Here is a 19,242-nt window from a genome sequence, read left to right as displayed (position 1 = left end):
GCTGTGAATATATTGTACAAGGTAGGACTCAAGACGGAACCTTGTGGAACACCGAATGGAATCCGGTGTGTAGTAGATAGTGAGCCACTGACCGCAACTGCGAATGTTCTGGAGGACAAGAACGAATGGACTATTTTTACGATATATAGTGGACAATTAGATTGATGCAGTTTGTACACAACTGCCTGCTGCCAGACTGAATCGTAGGCTTTCTCCACATCCAAAAGCACCATTCCGGTTGACCTACCAGCAGAAAAAATTTTGTTGGATTTCTTTTTGATTCGGACTAGTTGATGAGCAGTAGGGTGTCCGTTTCTGAAGCCGAATGGTTCGTGTGGAACAATAACATCGGTTTCAAATGACGGTTCAATCTGGATAAGACCACCCTTTCCAAGATTTTGCTGGGACCACTCAATAAGCTGATTGGGCGATAGTTTCCAGGTGAAGTGATGTCTTTGTTTGCTTTTGGAATCGCAATAACCGATGCATGTTTCCATTTCACTGGAAAGTAGCATAGCTTGAGACACGCGTTAAGGATCTTTGTTAATAGAATAAGTCCTTTTCTAGGAAGGTGTTTTAGTAGTACGTTCCTGATTCTATCGAGACCGGGAGCTTTTTTTGTTTTAATGGCACTGATTATGGATTTCACTTCTTTTGGTCTAACAAGCACATTAGGTTCAATAACGCTGTCGCTGTCAGATATTCTTGCAATTGTTCCATTCACTTCTGCTGTCGTCGCGGAATCACCATTCAGTGGATTGTTGTGTGCTGCGGCGAAGGTAGCGTCGTCGTCTTACTGACGTCGTCTTACGTTTCTCAGTCGGATCAGCAGCTTAATTGATTCGGGAAGAACAGTTTTCCGAGGAACGATTGTTTTTTCCGGTACGCTTGCGTCTTCAGCACGGAGGATGATATTTTCAAACAGATTGATGGCTTCGTCTATTTTGTCGTGGGTATCTAGGTTGTTGATAAGCTGAGAATTCAGGTCGATATTCTCGTTGATCGTCCTGGAGAAAAAGACTCAATTTGCTTGGTTGTAGCACCGAGAACTGCGACCTGGAGGCACCATTGGAGTGTCGATGGTTATGTTGAAGGTAACTGGAAGATGATCCGACGACAGTTCAGTATGAACAATCGGGACTGACATTTGGATTATATTGTTCGACAGGGTGAGATCTAGTGTTGATGACCTTCCTCTCCCTGGTGGGTGGCGTGTTGAAGACTCTGGATAGTTGATATAGAAATCCGATGACATGTACTCCTGGAAGAGAATTCTACCCGCTTTATTTGCACTGGCACAATTCCACATCATGTGCCGAGCGTTGAAATCTCCAACAATGAAGAACGGCACATCCCAAGATGTTAACATTCGTATGTCGCGCCTAAACTGGTGTAGGTGCTGCATTTTATTCGATCCGGGATAGTAGGCTGCCACAATGTTCAGTGACGACACGGCGGTGTTGATTTTGATTCCTATGGTGTAGGTGCTGCTTTTTATTCGATCCGGGATAGTAGGCTGCCACAATGTTCAGTGACGACACGGCGGTGTTGATTTTGATTCCTATGGCCTCAATAGTCGTAATCGAGAGATCCAGTTGACTGTAGGAGAGTTCTCTTTTAATAAGGATAGCTACTCCTCCACCACGGTCTGCATTCGTGCTTAGGCGATCCATGCGAATTGCCGTGTAGCTTGGGTGGTACATGGAGTTTCTACTACGTAACCAAGTTTCGGTTACTACTGCAACGTCGATATCGTGAGATTCAACGAAATGGAAAAATTCTGTAATTTTGTTATTCAGGGAACGACTGTTCCAATTCAGGACTTTGATGGTATTATGATTAGACATTGTAGATGTGTTTCAGTGCGAGTTCGAGAGAACTGAAAATTGTGCTGCTTTCGTTTGGCAATTTGACAGCCTTGTAAAGAGCTCACGTGCGAGCATCACAAACTCCTCCACAGAGAAAAGATCATGCTCCACATGTTTCTTCCCTGTTACCGTGGGTTGACTATTAGCAGTCACACTTGCGTAGGAGTGGATACGTGAAACGGTTTCACTAGGCAATTGTAGCACATTGTGTTGCTGGGGCGGCAGCCTATCATTTTGGGGTTGTACAATTCTGGTCTTTCGGCCCACAGTGGTTCGATTTTTCCCCTCCTCAAGCTTCTTCAGATACAGCAAGCGAGTTGGACACCCTTTGAAGTTGGCGGTGTGATTTTGACTACAGTTTGCACATTTAATTTTGTCTTTCGTCACTGATTCATCGTCTGCTTTTGCAGGGATTTGGCATTCTTTCGTTAGGTGGGGCTCTCCACACTTGACACATTTCGCTTGCAGGTTGCAGTTTCGCATACCATGTCCATATTTTTGACATCTGAAGCACTGTACAGCGTCGATCTTCTTCCGAGTGTAAAAACGCCAGTACACGATCACATTGAATAATGATTTCGTTTTCTGGAGCGTTTGGAGCTTTACAGACCCTTTTGGAAGTTGTAGCAAGTAGGCAGCGATATCGCCAGTACTCGACGCAGAGAGCAGCTTGACGTCAGATGGGACAATGTTGTTAACCCGCAGTTCGGCAATTAGTTCTTCGATGTCATATCTCGGGAGACCAGAAAGAACGAATTTGTCGGGTAGTTCGTCACTCATTCCGTGGGTGTAAAATTGTACGTTGCTGGAGCGTAACTGTTCCACAGCTGCCACAAAGTGGGGTTTCGTTTTGATGGTGATTTGTGTGCTACCTTTCCAATTCGGAGAAGGTAATCTTCTTGACTAATGTTTGCTGCGACCAACAGTTGATTCAGCTCTGTAACCGTTTTATCGTAAACGAATATCGGTGGGCAAACGTATTTTCCTAGAACTAGCACTGTGATTTATGGTGCCACGAACGGATGACACATCATCGTTTGCAGCTGTGTCCATGTTGTCCAAAGACTCAGACAACGATTGAAACGAGTTACTGGTCGGTACATTAAACACCGGTTGGTGGGTAGAAGATGATGGGTTGCATGTAGGTGGCACGGGTTGCGATTGTATCAACCCCAGGTCGATATTTCCGGAGTTAGTTCGGGTACGATGTGAGTCTTCAGGAACCACTAACGAGTTTCCTAACATTGTGTCGATTTGTTGTGGTGATGAGGTTATGCGCAATTTATTTTTCTCTTAATTCTTGTGAATAATAATATTAACTTTTCCCACCCGCCCAGCATCCTCACCAGTGCCGGTCGTGGGCTTACCACGGAAAAGTTTCCTCAGGATAACCAATAACGGAGCCAAGGAATAGAATAAAAATGAATAACAAAGCGCGCTACTACAAGAGAGATGTTTATAGTATGGGCTTTGACAGCTAACTCAAAAGATATATTTATTCATCGAATATTTTTCGTGGCTAGCCTTTCAGATAAAATTCAGAATGAATATTTTAACATATGGAATGCAATTAATTGAAATTCGACAACTCGGCCGAATAAAACATTTTTCTGTTAAATATCTTGGCTGTGCATATGCACACTGCACAGCGCATGTTTCGAATTGGACAAATTGATTTAAAATTTGCGAAAAAGAATCCACGTGTTTTGGAGGGACTCGAACCCTTAACCTCAACGAGTTGCCGAACAATAGGTATGCAATTAATTGTTATCGAATTGGCGGTCTTCCACCGTTATTATTCGTCTGAGTACAAGCAAGCCTTTGGCACAGCAGAGTGTGATTGATTCACACTTTATACAAATCCACCCAGCCCGTTGTTGGGGGCAATGGGGCAGAGAGTGTGATGCTCTTGAATAATATACAAGGTGTGCTCGCTTGACTGTGGATATTAGACTGGGGCATCGTGGTCATTTTTTCAAATCAACGGTTTTTCAATACCATCCGGAGTCCCAAACAACTTTGCAAAATTTGAGCCCAATTGGTTGCTTCTTCGCTTTCTGCATCGTGTTTGAAGTTTGTATGGAAGTTAGTATGGGAAAACGTACATTTTTGCATTTTTACTTATAGAGGTTTCAGTTCATCGAAAACCAAGTGGCACATTGTGTCAAAGTATAACCCGATAGAGATGGTCGGGTTTCACATTTTGCAAACCCGAACCCGACTCAGAAATTCCTTTCAAACCCGGACCCGACCCGAACCCGAAATGAAAAATCTTACCAAACCTGAACCCGACCCGTACCCGACAATTTTCGCAGTCTTAAACCCGAGTTGGACCCGAACTTATTTTTTTGGCGGAAAACTCAAACTAGATAATTTATATTTCTCTTTATACCTAAAAGGGTATATGCCCTAAAAACGAACAAGCCAGAAACGAACAAGCCTGATTTAGAAGTGGGTTTCGACAATGTATTTTCTTAGTATGGTTTACGTGTCTGTGGCAAACCACTCCATTATCTAGATTTCGTAGATGTAATCTTGTACCTTCTCTTTGAATTACGATATATTCTTGTGGATTGAATGTTAGTGTTAGCTTGTTCTTTTTAGTTGTATTTTTAATAACAACTATATCTCCAACATCGATGTTGGAAGGTTTTGCTCGACGTTTCTTATTAGTATATTCCTTCCCTTTTTCTTTTGCTAGCTTGTCGTTTTCAATTGCTTTTTCAATAACAATCTCTCGTTCTCTTCCTGGAAATCGATCACGAATGTTCCATCCGAACATGAGTTCAGACGGCGAATAGTTTGTCACAGCATGTGGTGTAGCTCGATACGCGTGTAAAAAATCTTGAAGATCGGTTTTCCAATCGCGTCCCATAGTAACACTAAGTTTTAATGTTTTCAGTAATGTTCGATTTTGCCGCTCAACTAGCCCGTTTTGAAAAGGAGCATAAGGAACCGTATGGTTGATCAAAATTCCATTTGAACGACAAAACGTTGAAAACTCTGCCGAAGAGAAAGGTCCATTGTCACATACTAGTTGTTCCGGATATCCAAAACGATATCCAAACTCTGCGGATATCCAAACTCTGCCGAAGAGAAAGGTTGTCCATTGTCACATACTAGTTGTTCCGGATATCCAAAACGAGCAAAAATTTCCCGTAATTTGGTTATAGTGTTTATTGCAGTCATTGATGGTACAAAAATTGCCTCTAAATATCTAAAAATAAATAACAAAAGTTATCCGTAATTTGGTTATAATGTTATCTGCAGTTATTGATGATAAAATAATGGCCTCTAAATACCTTGAAAAATAATCAGTAACGACTAGAAGATGTTGCCCGTTAACAACTTCCGTGAAATCAATTGCGATTTTCTTCCAAGGTCGGTCTGGTATGTTAATCCTCGAAATTGGTTCTGTAGCTGGTTCCGATACTAAAATACATTCAGTGCAATTTTGTACGAAATTCTCAATCATTATGTCCATGCGTGACCACCAAACTGTTGCTCTCAACCTACGTTTCATTGACGATATACCCAGATGGGGATCATGTGCAAGCTGAAGAGTCTGTTTTTGCAAACATCTCGGAATAACAATCTTTCGTTCTCTTCCAATTGTGTGATGAAATTGGTTTTGATTGCTTCCTCTTCAAAAAACAGCAGCGTGCAAATTGACCGATTTATCCACAGCTTCGGCATTTTTCGAGTTTTGCTGGACACGAAGGATCACTGGATTCATGACGACTATCGCATCGGACACAGCGGGGTCGGTTGCGGAACTTTTTCTCAGTATTAACTTTATATATAGATTCTTCGCCTAGATGATTGTTAACTTCATCCGTACCTGGTTTGGAATTTCCGGCGGTTTCCCATCCAGCAAGCTGAAGGTCGACTGACTCGTGACTACGTCCTATGGCTAAGACCTGATCCAAAGTATAATCCTTTTCAAGCCATTTGCGCCGAAGTTGCATGTTGTTTGTAGTCGCAATTACTTGGTCCACGATCATATTGTCCGCTTGATCACTGTAGTTACAATAGGATGCTTGCTTTTTCAACCGGATGACAAACGCGTCGAGTTTCTCTTTAGGGCCGGGTGTCATCTGACGAAACCTCTGTCTTTCATATGCTTTAGAAGCCCGAGGAATGAAATATTCATCGAGGAGCTGCATCGCCGCATGGTACCGTTTTCTGAGAACATGTTCCTCGTCAGCCTGGATTTTGAAATTATCTTCCGAACATCCGGTCCTCCGAATAGCATTAGGGACTTGGATTTTCCTTCGTGATCTCCAATATCTTTCCACGCCAAGTAGGCATCAAATGCTCTCTCCATTTTCCCATCGTAACGCCGTGGGTCGCTCAGCCTCTTCCACAAACGGAGGCATGAGGTCAGTTACCTAATCAAGGAAATTAAATATCGATGCATTTATATTTTCTACTCAACAAACACCCATGACTAACAACTTTCAAGAAACACTCTGTTATAATAGGTTCATCCACACAGGTTTAGCTTACATTTAGCTGGTTTTTTATTCAACCTTCCATTATTGTAGAAATCATCCTGCATTTCTGCCAGGTTCTACAACTCTTGGTATACAACCACCGTCAATAAGGGCTTCACCGAAATAAGAGTATCACATTTTGACCTCTTCAACTTTGGTAAATACAACCCTATTCATTCGACATCGGTTATCCTGACTACTGCAGGTCCCGTGATCTCTCTTGAGACATTCAATGAAGTGGTCTCGTCACCCGTACTCCTGGTTCTAGTATTTCAGGACATCAAGTGACATGGTTTATCAGAATCCATTCCCGACTTCGGGTTCTGCAATAACGTCATATTGCATACTTCATCCCTAAAAGTGGGTTTCTGACTACCATCGCCATGATTCCAAATATCTAGCAACCATATTATTGAGCACCAGGTACAACCCTGTGGCCCATTATATCAGAGCTTGAAAGTTTGAAAGGACTTTGAGTTCTACCATCGGCCAGGCCATTTGTTTGTGTTTGAATTTCAGAATCTTCGGTTTTCCGCTCGTCGCCAATTGTAGTATAGTGAAACACGTCTTCTTGGCTTGGTGGCGTAATCGATAATGGTTTATTGTGCTAACGTCATTGATTGCAATAGTATAACCAGACTGCTTAGATTTGTATAGATTGCTAAGATCCTACAGTACCGAAAACATTGCTGAAGAAGGTACGTTGCTAGAATGTCTACATAAAAAGTTACAACCCTTCGAAGATTGCTTGTTCAAACCATATGCAAAAAATCGATTATTCTGCCAGCACTGCCGAACTACATGGACCAATAATTTAACTGAGTGTTTTTTTTCTAAATTATTGATCTTATAGGGCTGGCATGCTAATTGGAGTTATTCGGAATCATTTCTTAACGTTAAAATCAAGTCAAGAATGAAAAAGGCATTTGCCCACAAACAACCATAGCTAGCCTGATAGTGCTAGCAGAAACATTGAATTCGAAGCGTAATAAAATGTTTGTAGATGTTTCAGCAACGTACCTTCTTCAGCAAAGTGTTTCGGCATCTTTCAGACTATATGCTAACGTAATGAGTCACGTGATTGACGATAAATTGTAGCCGCTAAGGACAAAAATGTAAAAAAGTACAATTTCCCATACTAATCCATACTAATCAATACTAAAAAAAATTGAGCCAGTTTTGGTGTACCTTCGTATAATGCACAGTTGTGTTCCAAATTTTGAAGATTACAATACCGTATAAAGACCAAAGCAAGAAATAGATTTTACATTGAGGGCGATTTGGATTGGCTTTATGTATACTGAAGCTGGTACCACAAATGCAAGTACAAAAATCGCACTGAATAAATTACTGTTGAAGAATGTAATATTTTAATGATAAAAGATGGTTTCGACTTTCCGTTTCGAGAGGGAGATTCTGTTTTCGTTATTTATCCGCAGTTTTCCGCGAGCGGTAATGGTTGCCAACTTGTCTGCGGGTCAGTCCCTGATTTGACGTTTGTGGAGGTCAACTGCACATATTGCATATAAGAAGGTACTGATTCAGTGAATTCAAGTCTGCTTATATACCACATTGATCGAAATGCTCGAATGGTGGGTGCAGTTGACCTCCAGAAACGTCAAATCAAAGACTAACCCGCAGGCAAGCTGGCGGCCATTACCGCTCGCGGAAAACTGGATAGTGAGCAACAGCATTCACCCACCACTATTTTCTGTGGTGCTAGCCTTGGAAGATAAACGAAAATCGTGCCTATTGGATGGGATGCAGAGAAATTATCTTTTCATCTTTCATTCATCAAACCTGGAATCATATTGTGTTTCATTAACAATCCACTAATGATTTCAGTAGAAGAGTCTACATTAACAAATAAATAAATTTTATAAATTTTAACTAAATAAATCAGAATTGTTGATATATTTGCAATAGTAGTGATTCATTTAAGCTATATAAATAACATTTTTTCACGAATTAATTATCAAACATGGCTTATTTAAAACATTGACACGCTTGGCACTTTGGTCCTGATTTAGTATTACCAAGTATCACTGTAATAACCAAAAGCCTTAAAATGAGTTCGAATTGGTATCATTTGTTTATATACGCTTAATAGAAATTATTTGTGTTTGGAAAAATAGAGAAATGCGTTCAGTGTCGGAAAATTTTCACTTGCCCCACCCATGGTAAAAAACAGGCAAAGCAATAAAATATTTTTTTCTAAATTTTTGATGTTCATATCAATATTTTTCTGGCTGGAATTCAAAACTACAAAGAAAACCAACTTATCAATGCACTAATTGAATGTGTTATGGAAATCAACATAAAAAAATATTTGTATTTATTGATACGCAAAACAACTTGTGCAAAAGATAAACTTGAAAGGTTAATAAACTTTTACTCTCGCATGTTGAAATGGTTCATTATTTCATGTTTCACTTATTCAACGCATTGATTTGAATGGCCTTGTATGATTGTGAAGTGAAATTGAATAATTCTGTGCTTCATCAGTGAAATAGATACGTTTTTTTCACTTACCCCATTTACTCACTTACCCCACTGTACCTTACCTCGAAAGTACGTACACCTGCGTAATTTTAGTGTACGTACTATTGAAGCGTACGTACTATCAAAGCAAAAAAATACGAACAAAAAATATGAAGGATCCCTCGCATGTGACATGAGAAAAATAGGGGAAAAGACGGCTTTGGCAGGTTTTGTTCTATTATTGGCCGAATTTTATGAAATTTGGCCACAATATTCTTTGATATGCAAAGAATGGTTAGGTCAAATTTGAGCAAAATCAGTCATAAAAAAACCCCCTGACAATAATAGAACAAAACCTGCCAAAGCCGTCATTCCCCCTATATTAAAATTTTAACTGAAATCGTATAGAAAATAGAACAAAAAAAAATGTTTTTTTTGTGTATGTACTATCGAGGTAAAATGTACGTACTATCGAAGATACGTACTATCGAGGTATGCCTTTATATGAGATGGAAAACCGGAACAGTAAATCTATAAATTTGAAAAAAAAAAAGCTAGAAGTGAGAAGTAAATTGAATTCTAAAACGCATTAAGCGATTATTCGTAATGGAATATGGTAACTCATTTCTTTTGCGAGAGTTGTTAGTTGCCTAATAAAATGGATGAATCTTAAAAACAAGAACAACATTTTTTTTCGATCCTGAACAATTTTGATTTTAAGCAACTACAACTCTTTCGAAGTGAATGGCATTTGTATACGCGGTTTTCGCAAGTCGGGTACATAATTTATAACTTTTGCTATTTATCAAAAGGTGATAAAAAAAACTTGGTTGGTTCGATAACAAAAAGAAAAATAATAATTATAAGTATCAACCTTATCAATGAGTGAGTCGTAGAATTGAAACTGTTTACAACACCACACTGCTTCTGATAAGCAGAACACGGCCGAATGTCTCGAAAGGGTCAAGCCTTAACATGCACTTAAACATTTCTGAAGATTTTTTAAGCAAGTAAAAGTTTACGATTCGGAATGCAATGACAGTTCACTTACCGTTCGTGCTTCCCAGGCTCAGTCCACCCAAGTCAGATAGTAGATCATTTCCCATCGAAGAAGACTGCTGCATATGTGGCTGCGACTGTAGTGGCGACATTCCGAACAAATTCGCTCCGGTAGTGGCGACCGGCGCAACCGGTGTGGTATTCGCATTCAGTCCGAAAAACAAATCGCTCGAGGCAGCGGCCGGTGCCACCGGCTGCGCAGAACTAAAGGCTGCAAAGTCTGCAAATTCATTTCCTCCGCTGGTACCACCACCCACTGGTTTAGAGGGTACCGTCTTTCCGAACGCTGACTCAAAATCGCCGAACTCTTGCCCGGCACCAGACGCTGCCGCATCAGCGGCTCGGGGGTTAAAATCATCAAAGTCCGCATCCTTGGCAGGACTTCCGACCGATGGTGGTGCCGGACATGTTCTGAACAGATCATCTAGGACTTCATTGCTTGATTGTTTTCCACTAGGTGCGTCCGATGTGCTGATAATTTCCTCGGCATGTGTGTTTCTGTGCGTTGGCGAGTTAATGCCGAGGTCGGTGGATTTTCCGAAGTTCTTCGCTGCGCCCATGTCAATTTTCTTGGCGGGTTTCGACGCAGCTGCCGTGGTCGCAGCCGCCTTCACTGCAGCAGCTGCAGCTCCGGGAGACTTGATATTTAGGTTAATCTTTTTCTCGCCGGCTGTGTTCGATGATGACGAAGGCGAGAGACCGCTGCCGGAATGTGTCGAAAGGGTTGAGGATGGTTGACGGGTGGCAGGGCTTTTGGAACGTTCTTTATCGTAATATCTAGAACGAACATGATAATCAATTGTTTATAATTAGTTACAAACGATAAAACAATTTGTTGAATCAAACCTATTGGCATGAGGTCCGTTGGATTCTGTGTCGGAGTCTTCTCGCTCTCCGTCATACTGATAGTCATATTCATAACGATCTTTGCCTTCATTATCTAACATTGAAAGATTGTTAAAATTATTGATGAATTTTCATTATAAGCAATGCCATTAATAATAAAAACCAAACTTACAGCCTCGTTCATCCGTTCTTCGATCCCAGCTGTCTCGATAGCCACCGTAATCGCTTCCGCCTCCTCCGCCACCGCCGTATCGCATTCCGCCCATCGCATCCGAGCTCATACCAATGTATTTATCCTTGTTCTTCTTAGCCTTTTTCCGTTCTTCCCGCAGTTTGTCGTCGTCTTGGATGAAATCAATCAATTCACGAACCTTGTGCCGGACATTGATGCCCTGATCCTTGCCGTTTTCGTCCACGAAGGTGTAATTCTCCAGCGACCGGAGATCGTAGATGTGTTCCCGTGACGAGGTCACTACTCGTTCCGAGCCATTTCGCACCAGGTAGTTTAACAACAGTAAGCTCTAAAATGTGAAGGTCAATCATTTAACTTTTTAACGGTCTCAGTAAATTAGAAGAATTGAGGGGCTTGTTACCTTGTACGTTCGCCTCCAGTTGGTTTTATTGTCCTGCAACATTCGCTTCCACAGCATCGACATTACTTCGGGGAAGTGTTCGTAGGTGAAGGTGGCATGTGCTAGCTCTTGCATCAGTGGGCCGGTGGGGCCCCACGGTTCATCATTGGTTGCTTCTCGTACTTTGCCTTCGATTTCTGTGTAGTTCATCACAACGTTGGTCCTGTCGGAGGGGAGAAAGTGAATATAAAAATGGTCGAATTAGTGTTTGATGACAAATATTTACTGGTGGGATCCGGACGACAAACGCAAACAAGAAAGGTGTTAAAAAGGCAATAAATTTGAATTGCTTTTATCTTTGGCTTCGGCGATAGCGACAATGATGATGAATGGGAGTCTCTTGATGGAAGTAATTTGGTCGATATGTTACGCAATCCAATCGGAATCTTTTGTTTCATTGCTGATTTGATGTTTATCTATATTTTGTATGGTAATTAGCTTGATTTTATGTATACAAGCATCCTACTAGCCGTGTACCAACAATCAAGAAACTAAAAGGCTCAGTATGGAAACATAGTCACGTCTCAATAGATTTGTTGACTAAATGAAATAAGAACTTGTACAAGATGCTTGCTATTAATACCCCCAAAGATGTTTGAACTCAATAGAACCGTATACTTTATTACAGGTCGTATGGCAACATATTACTACACTGATATAGAAGGAAGCACCATTCGATTGGAAACGATAATGACAACGACAAACATACTTGACGGTAGTTGAATGGAATAGGATTAAAGCTAGTGATATGGATGGTAATTTTCACTTGTGTTTGCGACACAAAATTGATCGATCAAATACAAAACTCATATAAAAAGAATACCCTGGGCATAGTATACAGCTATGCGTGCCGCTCAGCTGTTGAATCATTTGATGGCTGGCATGAAATCAATCCTAAATCAGAAGGTAAGTTAGAAGGCCGTCCAATTTCCAGCAAGGAACGTTGAATTATGTATGGAAGAAGATTTACTGCTTCAAAAAAACACGACTACTTCATCCCCCAAGGCAAGGAGAAAATTTTGCTCACAGATACGTTAAAATCTTCACCAGCAGTAAGGGTGTTCAGGTAGAAAATGAGAAAGTGTACAGACATGTGATCGTGCCTAATAGTAAATTATTACTAGAAAAAATTCCAGAACTTCATACAAAACAATATTTTTGCTCAAAACCGATCTAGATGCTGGTCCAAAAGCCAAATTCAACTTAAGGTAGTAGTTGACATGACATGGCTGCTAGAGCTTAGCTTGTCATAAACCATCATCTCCAGTAGCTTAAGAGATCTCTTGCAAGTGATCTCCCAACTGTCGACTTTGATCAACGACTCTTGCGCCGATTTTTGTTGAACTAATGATTAAATTTCGCCTCTTGTGGCCGACTGTCTAGAATCGCACATGCCCACTAGTGTCCTTGGTTGCAACCATTGTGGGCCTGGCCTCTTGGTTCCGGCGCTTTTTGGCATTCGGTTGCAAAAACAGACGACTGCGGTGGTGGTGGGTTGAATCTACTTATACCTATGATGATGATGATACTACCGTCTATTGTAGCACTAATCATATCTGATAAACGATTTCATCATGTTTATATTATTGTTTGTATTTCGTCAAACTCCTGTATGAAGGGCCAAAAATGGGTGGGGTGGTTCCATAAGCAGAGACACTTATACAAATCCACGGGATTAATAGAGAATCTGCTTCCAGAAGAAAGTTCGTACATACAATAATATAATCTAGCCCTGGTTCCCCAGATTGGCCCAATAGATGGGGAGAAGAGCCCACCCTTTATCCCCGTTAACAATAGGAAGTTGGCAATCCCATTCTTCCTATCCAAATCGCTTCAATCGGGTGCCCTGATGGATATTTTATATATATTTATATAGTTTTTATGTAAATTGTGATAATTTGCAACGGAATTTTCTCACCAAATTTCAATTAGTCTGTCCTCAATGATCCTCAAAGATCCTTTCTTCAACATCAGGTTGAATCTACTAATACATCTATTATATAACATCATGGTCTGAAACCCTTCTATAAAAAAGTTCGATTTTCAAGTGAAATGTTAGCCTTTCGGTACAACTTTGTTGTACAAGAAAAGGAAAAAAAAGGTCGAATTTTTAGTTCAATTTGAAAAGGAAAGTGCGATTATTTGAAATTATGCACAATAGGAACTATGGCTAACTTTATCTCTTTACAAGAAAGTATGTCTGAGACAGAAACGTTCCCATCAAACTACAACCCTTCATCCAATCCCAAATTGCACTGCTCTGACCTACATTTGGCAAGAGGTTGCATCTATTGTTTCGACATCATCGGACGGGCGAGTGGAAGGTCAAAAAGAAATAGTAGTGATCTCTTCGATGCTGTTGATGTGTATCTATTGCGATAATCGTTTTTGAGTAGGTAAGAGATATAGCCGACTCTCACAGGAGCCGAAACAATATCATCGCATGGATCGATCGAGGTTGTGTGATGACCATTAGGTATAGGGCTAGCTAGTAGCAATTTAACGATCACCTACCGTGTGTGGAGACCGCGCGGGAATTTGCAATTTCCATTACGTGTTTTGTGTCTAGTAGTAAGCAAAAATAAATGTTAGAATGTAAGAAGAAATCTAAGTGTTTGATGTATTAGAATAAATGTAGTGCTAGTAAATTGTGTTTCCCTAAAATGTGTGTTTGAATAGTCTAAGTGTGAAAGAACATTACGGACATTGCGATGTAGCAGGATTGGAATTGGACAGGAATTGTGTTTGTTAATCCTGAACTTGTGCGAGTGTTGGAGGGCCTTTAGAGAAGACTATCGAAGGCAAGTGATTATAATGTGTGGTTCCCCAACATTTTTGGTCCTTCGAACCGGATGACTGGACCCCGGTGATGACTGGATATGACGATACCAATCGGATAAGATTTAAAAGCCTGAGGCAGGCTTGGATTGGCGCCATTACCAACGGCTCTGAATGGAAATCGCCATACCGCTGGCAAACAATTAATGCAGTGGCCATCATACCTGGATATAATAAGCATAGAGTGAATGCGCGCCATCGTATAAGGACACAAAGGAGGCGAATAATAAAAGGGATACATTCGTCATCATCCTCATAGTAGTTTCGTTTGGGCATCCTGCGGTTAAGCTGTTTCCATAGGTGAGTTGGAACAAACTCTATATGTCCAATCGAAGCTAGGGAATTGCGCCACCCTAAAACACGGTGTTTTTATTTGGTATCGTTCACATTACTCAATCGTTTTGCCTGCTTGGATTCGGAGTTTTGGAGTGCATGGACCTAATGGATGGATTGCATTCTGGATGCCTTTTCACTGAAGATTACCTATCAAACGCAGACGTGGACAGCTGATCCAGTACCGGATTTACTCTTCCAGGTAAATATACCTTAGATCAGTATATGTCCAGTCGTTGTTAGTGGCTTCACCATTCCAACACCTTTATTTCGACGTTTTTTCCTCGGCATACCAAAATGGATACATGATTGGCTGCCTAATCGACATTGCTGGAGTGAAACTGGCGGAAGAGCTTCTTTGGAGATTCGGTCGAATCAATTCATTCACCCAATACGACAGAGACGATTCAGTGCGTGGCAAGAAGATGTGGCATCGATTATTTAATTGTGTGGTGAGTGCTAAGAATGTGTATGTCTCCGAAGCGGGACTTCAGATAATATACGTTTTAATATGAATTTTGAATCCTCTTCATTTGCCACACAATCCCTGAGCAAAACTGTTCGTTATCAGAACAATTGACTCATTCTGCCGCAAATTTGGATGCTTGGATGGTTTGCTAAACGATTCGTGTGTGGATTGGTATCGATGTTGGTTGCACGAGTTAGTTCGAACAGTATATGTTCTACCGGAGCTCTGTATATTGGATACTACATGTAAACTTTCCTCCTTCTGGATCCCTATCTGAACTGTGAATGAATGACTAGTTGGCTGTGACAAATTATCTGATTATGCTGTAGAAATCGGACTAGTTTATATTGGAAACGAGTTGGTGCTGCTGTTAGTTCTCATAGGTGAGCTACTACAGTATATGTCCGCCGAAGCCTATATTCTGCATACTACAGTTGGTTTTTTCCTCATCTGCTTTCATCTACCGAACAAGTGCTAGCTGTACAACAACGTGTTCTGTAAGAACGTCACTAAGTTCCGAAGTAATTTGCTGAATTGTAGAGGATTGGGGTACAACATTCTGCTGTCTCAGGTGGCTTGAACGGTATATGCCAGCCGAAGCCTTGGACATTTGGATCTCTACACCATTCAATTCCTATATTTATCGGTTCGAGTGACGTGCACCTGATATGGCGCCATCCCGTGAGAAGAAGCCGCCTGCCCTGAAGCTGTTGATGGTCCAGCTGAAGAACACCCAGACCTCCATGGACGACATCTGGAGATTTGTGGAGGGCTACGAACGGACAACAACTGCAAGTCAGGTCGACGTGCGCTTGCAGAGTATCGATGACTTGTGGCAGAAGTATGGGGAGATTCTGGCAGATATTCAGGCACACGATGATTTCGAAGATGAAAATGAGGCGTTCGATAAAGCGAGGCTAGTGTATAGTGATAGGTACTATTATTGTAAGGCGTTCTTGATGGATAGGGCTAAGCAATTGCAGGATCCAGGGGAAGCCGATCGTTCCGTACGAGCCAACGACACGTCAGCGCATGGTCATGGGACGCTAGACCATGTACGCCTACCACAAATCACGCTGCAGGTGTTCAACGGGGACATAGATGAATGGATCAGCTTCCGTGATCTGTTCACTTCACTCATCCATCGCAAGATGGACCTGCCGTTAACCTGAGGACCTTTTGCTCGTTAACCTACTCACTTCTCGATTAGATCCGACAACACGCAGAGGTTGGGAGGAACATTCTTCAGCCAAGGATCAGGATACGCTAGCAGATCTCTCGGATTTCTTGCATCGTAGGATCCGAATTCTTGAATCGCTTCCAGTGAAGGAATTAGATTCCAGGACTTCGCTTCATGCTCCACAATCATCGAGACAGAAGGCGTCAGCTGTGAAGGCCAGCTACGGTTCTATACAATCGTCTGGGGACGATGTGGCGTGCAAGGAGAACCATCCCCTATACCAATGCTCTTCATTCCTACGGATGTCGGTACGAGAAAGAGATGCGGTGTAAAGAACGAACTCCCTGTGCAGAAACTGCTTCAGATCGGGTCACATTGCGACAGGTTGTACGTCCAAATACAGGTGTCGTAACTGTAATGGTCGTCATCATACAATGGTATGCTTCAAGCGGAAGGATCGTTCACCTAAGGTTGTCGCTGCTGCTGGAAACAACAATCCTCCGCGAACGGAATCTGGTGATGTACCCGTTCCTTCATCTTCCCAGGTGGTTAACATGGCAGCCACCGATGCAACAGTGTCCGGTTCTACCCATCAGTTCTCCTCCAAGGTTTTGCTGGCTACAGCGATCGTTATCGTGGAAGATGACGAGGGTAGTCAGTTTCCGGCTCGTGCTCTTTTGGATGTTTGCTCCGAGAGTAACTTCATTGCCGAGCGGTTGAGTCAACGCCTCAGGTCACACCGAGAGAAGGTAGATATCTCGGTACTCGGCATTGGTCATGCAACATCGAAGGTTTAGCATCAGGTCAATGCATTGGATCGTTCGCAAATTACGGCTTTACTTGCGGAACTTGAATTTCCTCGGCCTCCCAATGGTTACGGTGGATTAACCTACGGCAAGGGTGGATACTAAAGGATGGTTGATGCCCAATGGGATAAAACTGGCAGATCCCACCTTTTTCAGTCCAAGTTCAGTGGACATGGTACTGGGTATCGAATCCTTTTTCGATTTCTTTGAGTCTGGTCAAAGAATTCCACTCGGAGGCCAATTGCCAACATTAAACGAATCGGTGTTCGGGTGGGTGGTCTGCGGAGGCCTGCTAAACCACACACAAGGCCTACGCATCAACTGTAGTACGGCAACTACAAAGGTGTTAGAGGAGCTAGTCGCACGGTTTTGGGCTAGTGAAGAAGTTGGAAATTCGAAGGTCCTTTCATCGGAGGAAAAATTGTGCGAGGACAACTTTCGGAAGTCGGTTCGTAGGGAATCCGACGGGCGGTACTCCATTTCGCTGCCAAAGAATGAAGACGCAGTTTCCAGGTTGGGCGAGTCACGGGACATCGCATTCCGGCGGCTTCAAGGGACGGAACGCAGATTGGCGAAGGATGCCAGTTTGCGGGAGCAATACCATCAGTTCATGGCGCAGTACATCCAATTGGGACATATGTCGAAGGTGGAGGAAGCAGGAAATCTCATGAAACGATGCTATCTGCCGCATCATCCTGTCTTTAAGAAAGCTAGCACAACTACAAAGGTCCGTGTTGTGTTTGACGCATCGTGTCAGACGTCATCCGGTGTCTCGCTTAACGACACGCTTCTAGTAGGACCGATTGTACGAGAGGACTTACGATCGATCATGCTTCGAAGTCGAGTGAGGCAAATCATGCTGGTGGCCGATGTGGAGAAGATGTTCCGGCAAGTCTTCGTGGTTGAGGTAGATCGGTCTTTGCAATGTATTTTGTGGCGTTTCGACCCAACAGATCCCTTGGGCGTGTACGAGCTCAACACTGTGACGTACGGAACAAAGCCGGCGCCTTTTCTTGCAACACGTACGATTTTCTTGCAACGTTGCGATGAATGAAGGAGGGCAGTACCCAATGGCAGCGAGGGCAACCACGGAGGATACGTATATGGAAGACGTAATCGCGGATACGGAGGATGCCGCACGTAATCTATGTCAGGAACTCAACAAGATGATGTCAAATAGAGGCTTCAAACTACGGAAATGGGCATCCAATCATCAGACGGTGCTGCAAAGTGTTTCCGCAGAAAATCTGGCGATTTGTGTGTCGGAAGGAATTGACTTGGATCCGGATCCTGCTGTTAAGACGCTGGGTTTGACTTGGTTGCCGATATCCGATCAACTGAGGTTCCAGTTTTCCATTCCAACTTGGAATTCAGCGACGCAGCCAACCAAACGGCAAGTTTTGTCAGTGATCGCTAGTTTATTCGATCCTCTAGGACTTCTAGGTGCAGCGATCACAACGGGCAAGATTATTATGCAGCTCCTGTGGAAGATCCGGAATGAAGACCAAGCACTGGGTTGGGATCACCCACTCCCTTCGACGGTGGGTGAGTTGTGGCGGAAATACCATGAAGAACTACCCTTGCTCAACGATATTCGCATCGATCGTTGCGTCATGGTTCCAAGAGCAACATCGATCGAGTTGCATTGCTTCTCCGATGCTTCTACCAAGGCTTATGGCGGATGCGTCTATATCAGGAGTCAGGATTCGGAAGGAAGGGTTGTGGTTCGGCTGCTGTCATCCAAATCCAAGGTTGCACCCTTGAAGACACAGTCTATTCCAAGGCTGGAACTGTGTGGTGCGTTGGTGTGACCCAGTTATACGAGAAGGTTCGAGATTCGATTAGAACTCCAGCTCAACCATACTTATGGGTTGATTTAACATGCGTTCTGCGGTGGATACAAGCTTCACCAAACAACTGGACCACTTTCGTCGCGAATAGAGTCGTGGCGGCATGTTTCTGGCAAGGAGAACCCTGCGGATTTGATTTCAAGAGGCATTTCACCGAAGGATATCGTGGATAATGTTTTCTGGTGGGAGGGACCAGATTGGTTGAAGGAACCTTCGGATCACTGGCCTGCAGCTTCATTCTCATCAAGCTCAGAAGAGGCGGAGGAAGAAAGACGGCGTACAGCAATATGTGCAGTTTCGGCGAACATGGAATTCAACGATTGGTACTTGGAGAAGTTTGCGTCGTATTCAGATTTGATTCGGAGGACATCTATTTGGTTGCGC

General features: G+C 42.5%; 1 protein-coding gene across 2 annotated transcripts in view; it reads right to left on the bottom strand.

Annotated features, from left to right (window-relative positions):
- The window catches only part of LOC134203645 (clathrin interactor 1), a 102,952-nt gene that overhangs the window by 40,574 nt on the left and 43,136 nt on the right, over positions 1–19,242 (bottom strand). For both annotated transcript variants that reach the window (XM_062678532.1, XM_062678538.1), the window contains exons 2-5: positions 11,344–11,545; positions 10,923–11,271; positions 10,751–10,844; positions 9,897–10,681 (exon numbers count right to left, since the gene is read on the bottom strand). In XM_062678532.1, the coding sequence (XP_062534516.1) occupies positions 9,897–10,681; positions 10,751–10,844; positions 10,923–11,271; positions 11,344–11,545 (1,430 nt within the window). The remainder of the gene's footprint in view (positions 1–9,896; positions 10,682–10,750; positions 10,845–10,922; positions 11,272–11,343; positions 11,546–19,242) is intronic.

The sequence above is a fragment of the Armigeres subalbatus genome, chromosome 1, assembly GCF_024139115.2.
Source record: "Armigeres subalbatus isolate Guangzhou_Male chromosome 1, GZ_Asu_2, whole genome shotgun sequence".
NCBI classification, from domain to species: domain Eukaryota; kingdom Metazoa; phylum Arthropoda; class Insecta; order Diptera; family Culicidae; genus Armigeres; species Armigeres subalbatus.
Note: the sequence above shows the minus strand (reverse complement) of the source record. Positions and strands in the feature narration are given on the sequence as shown.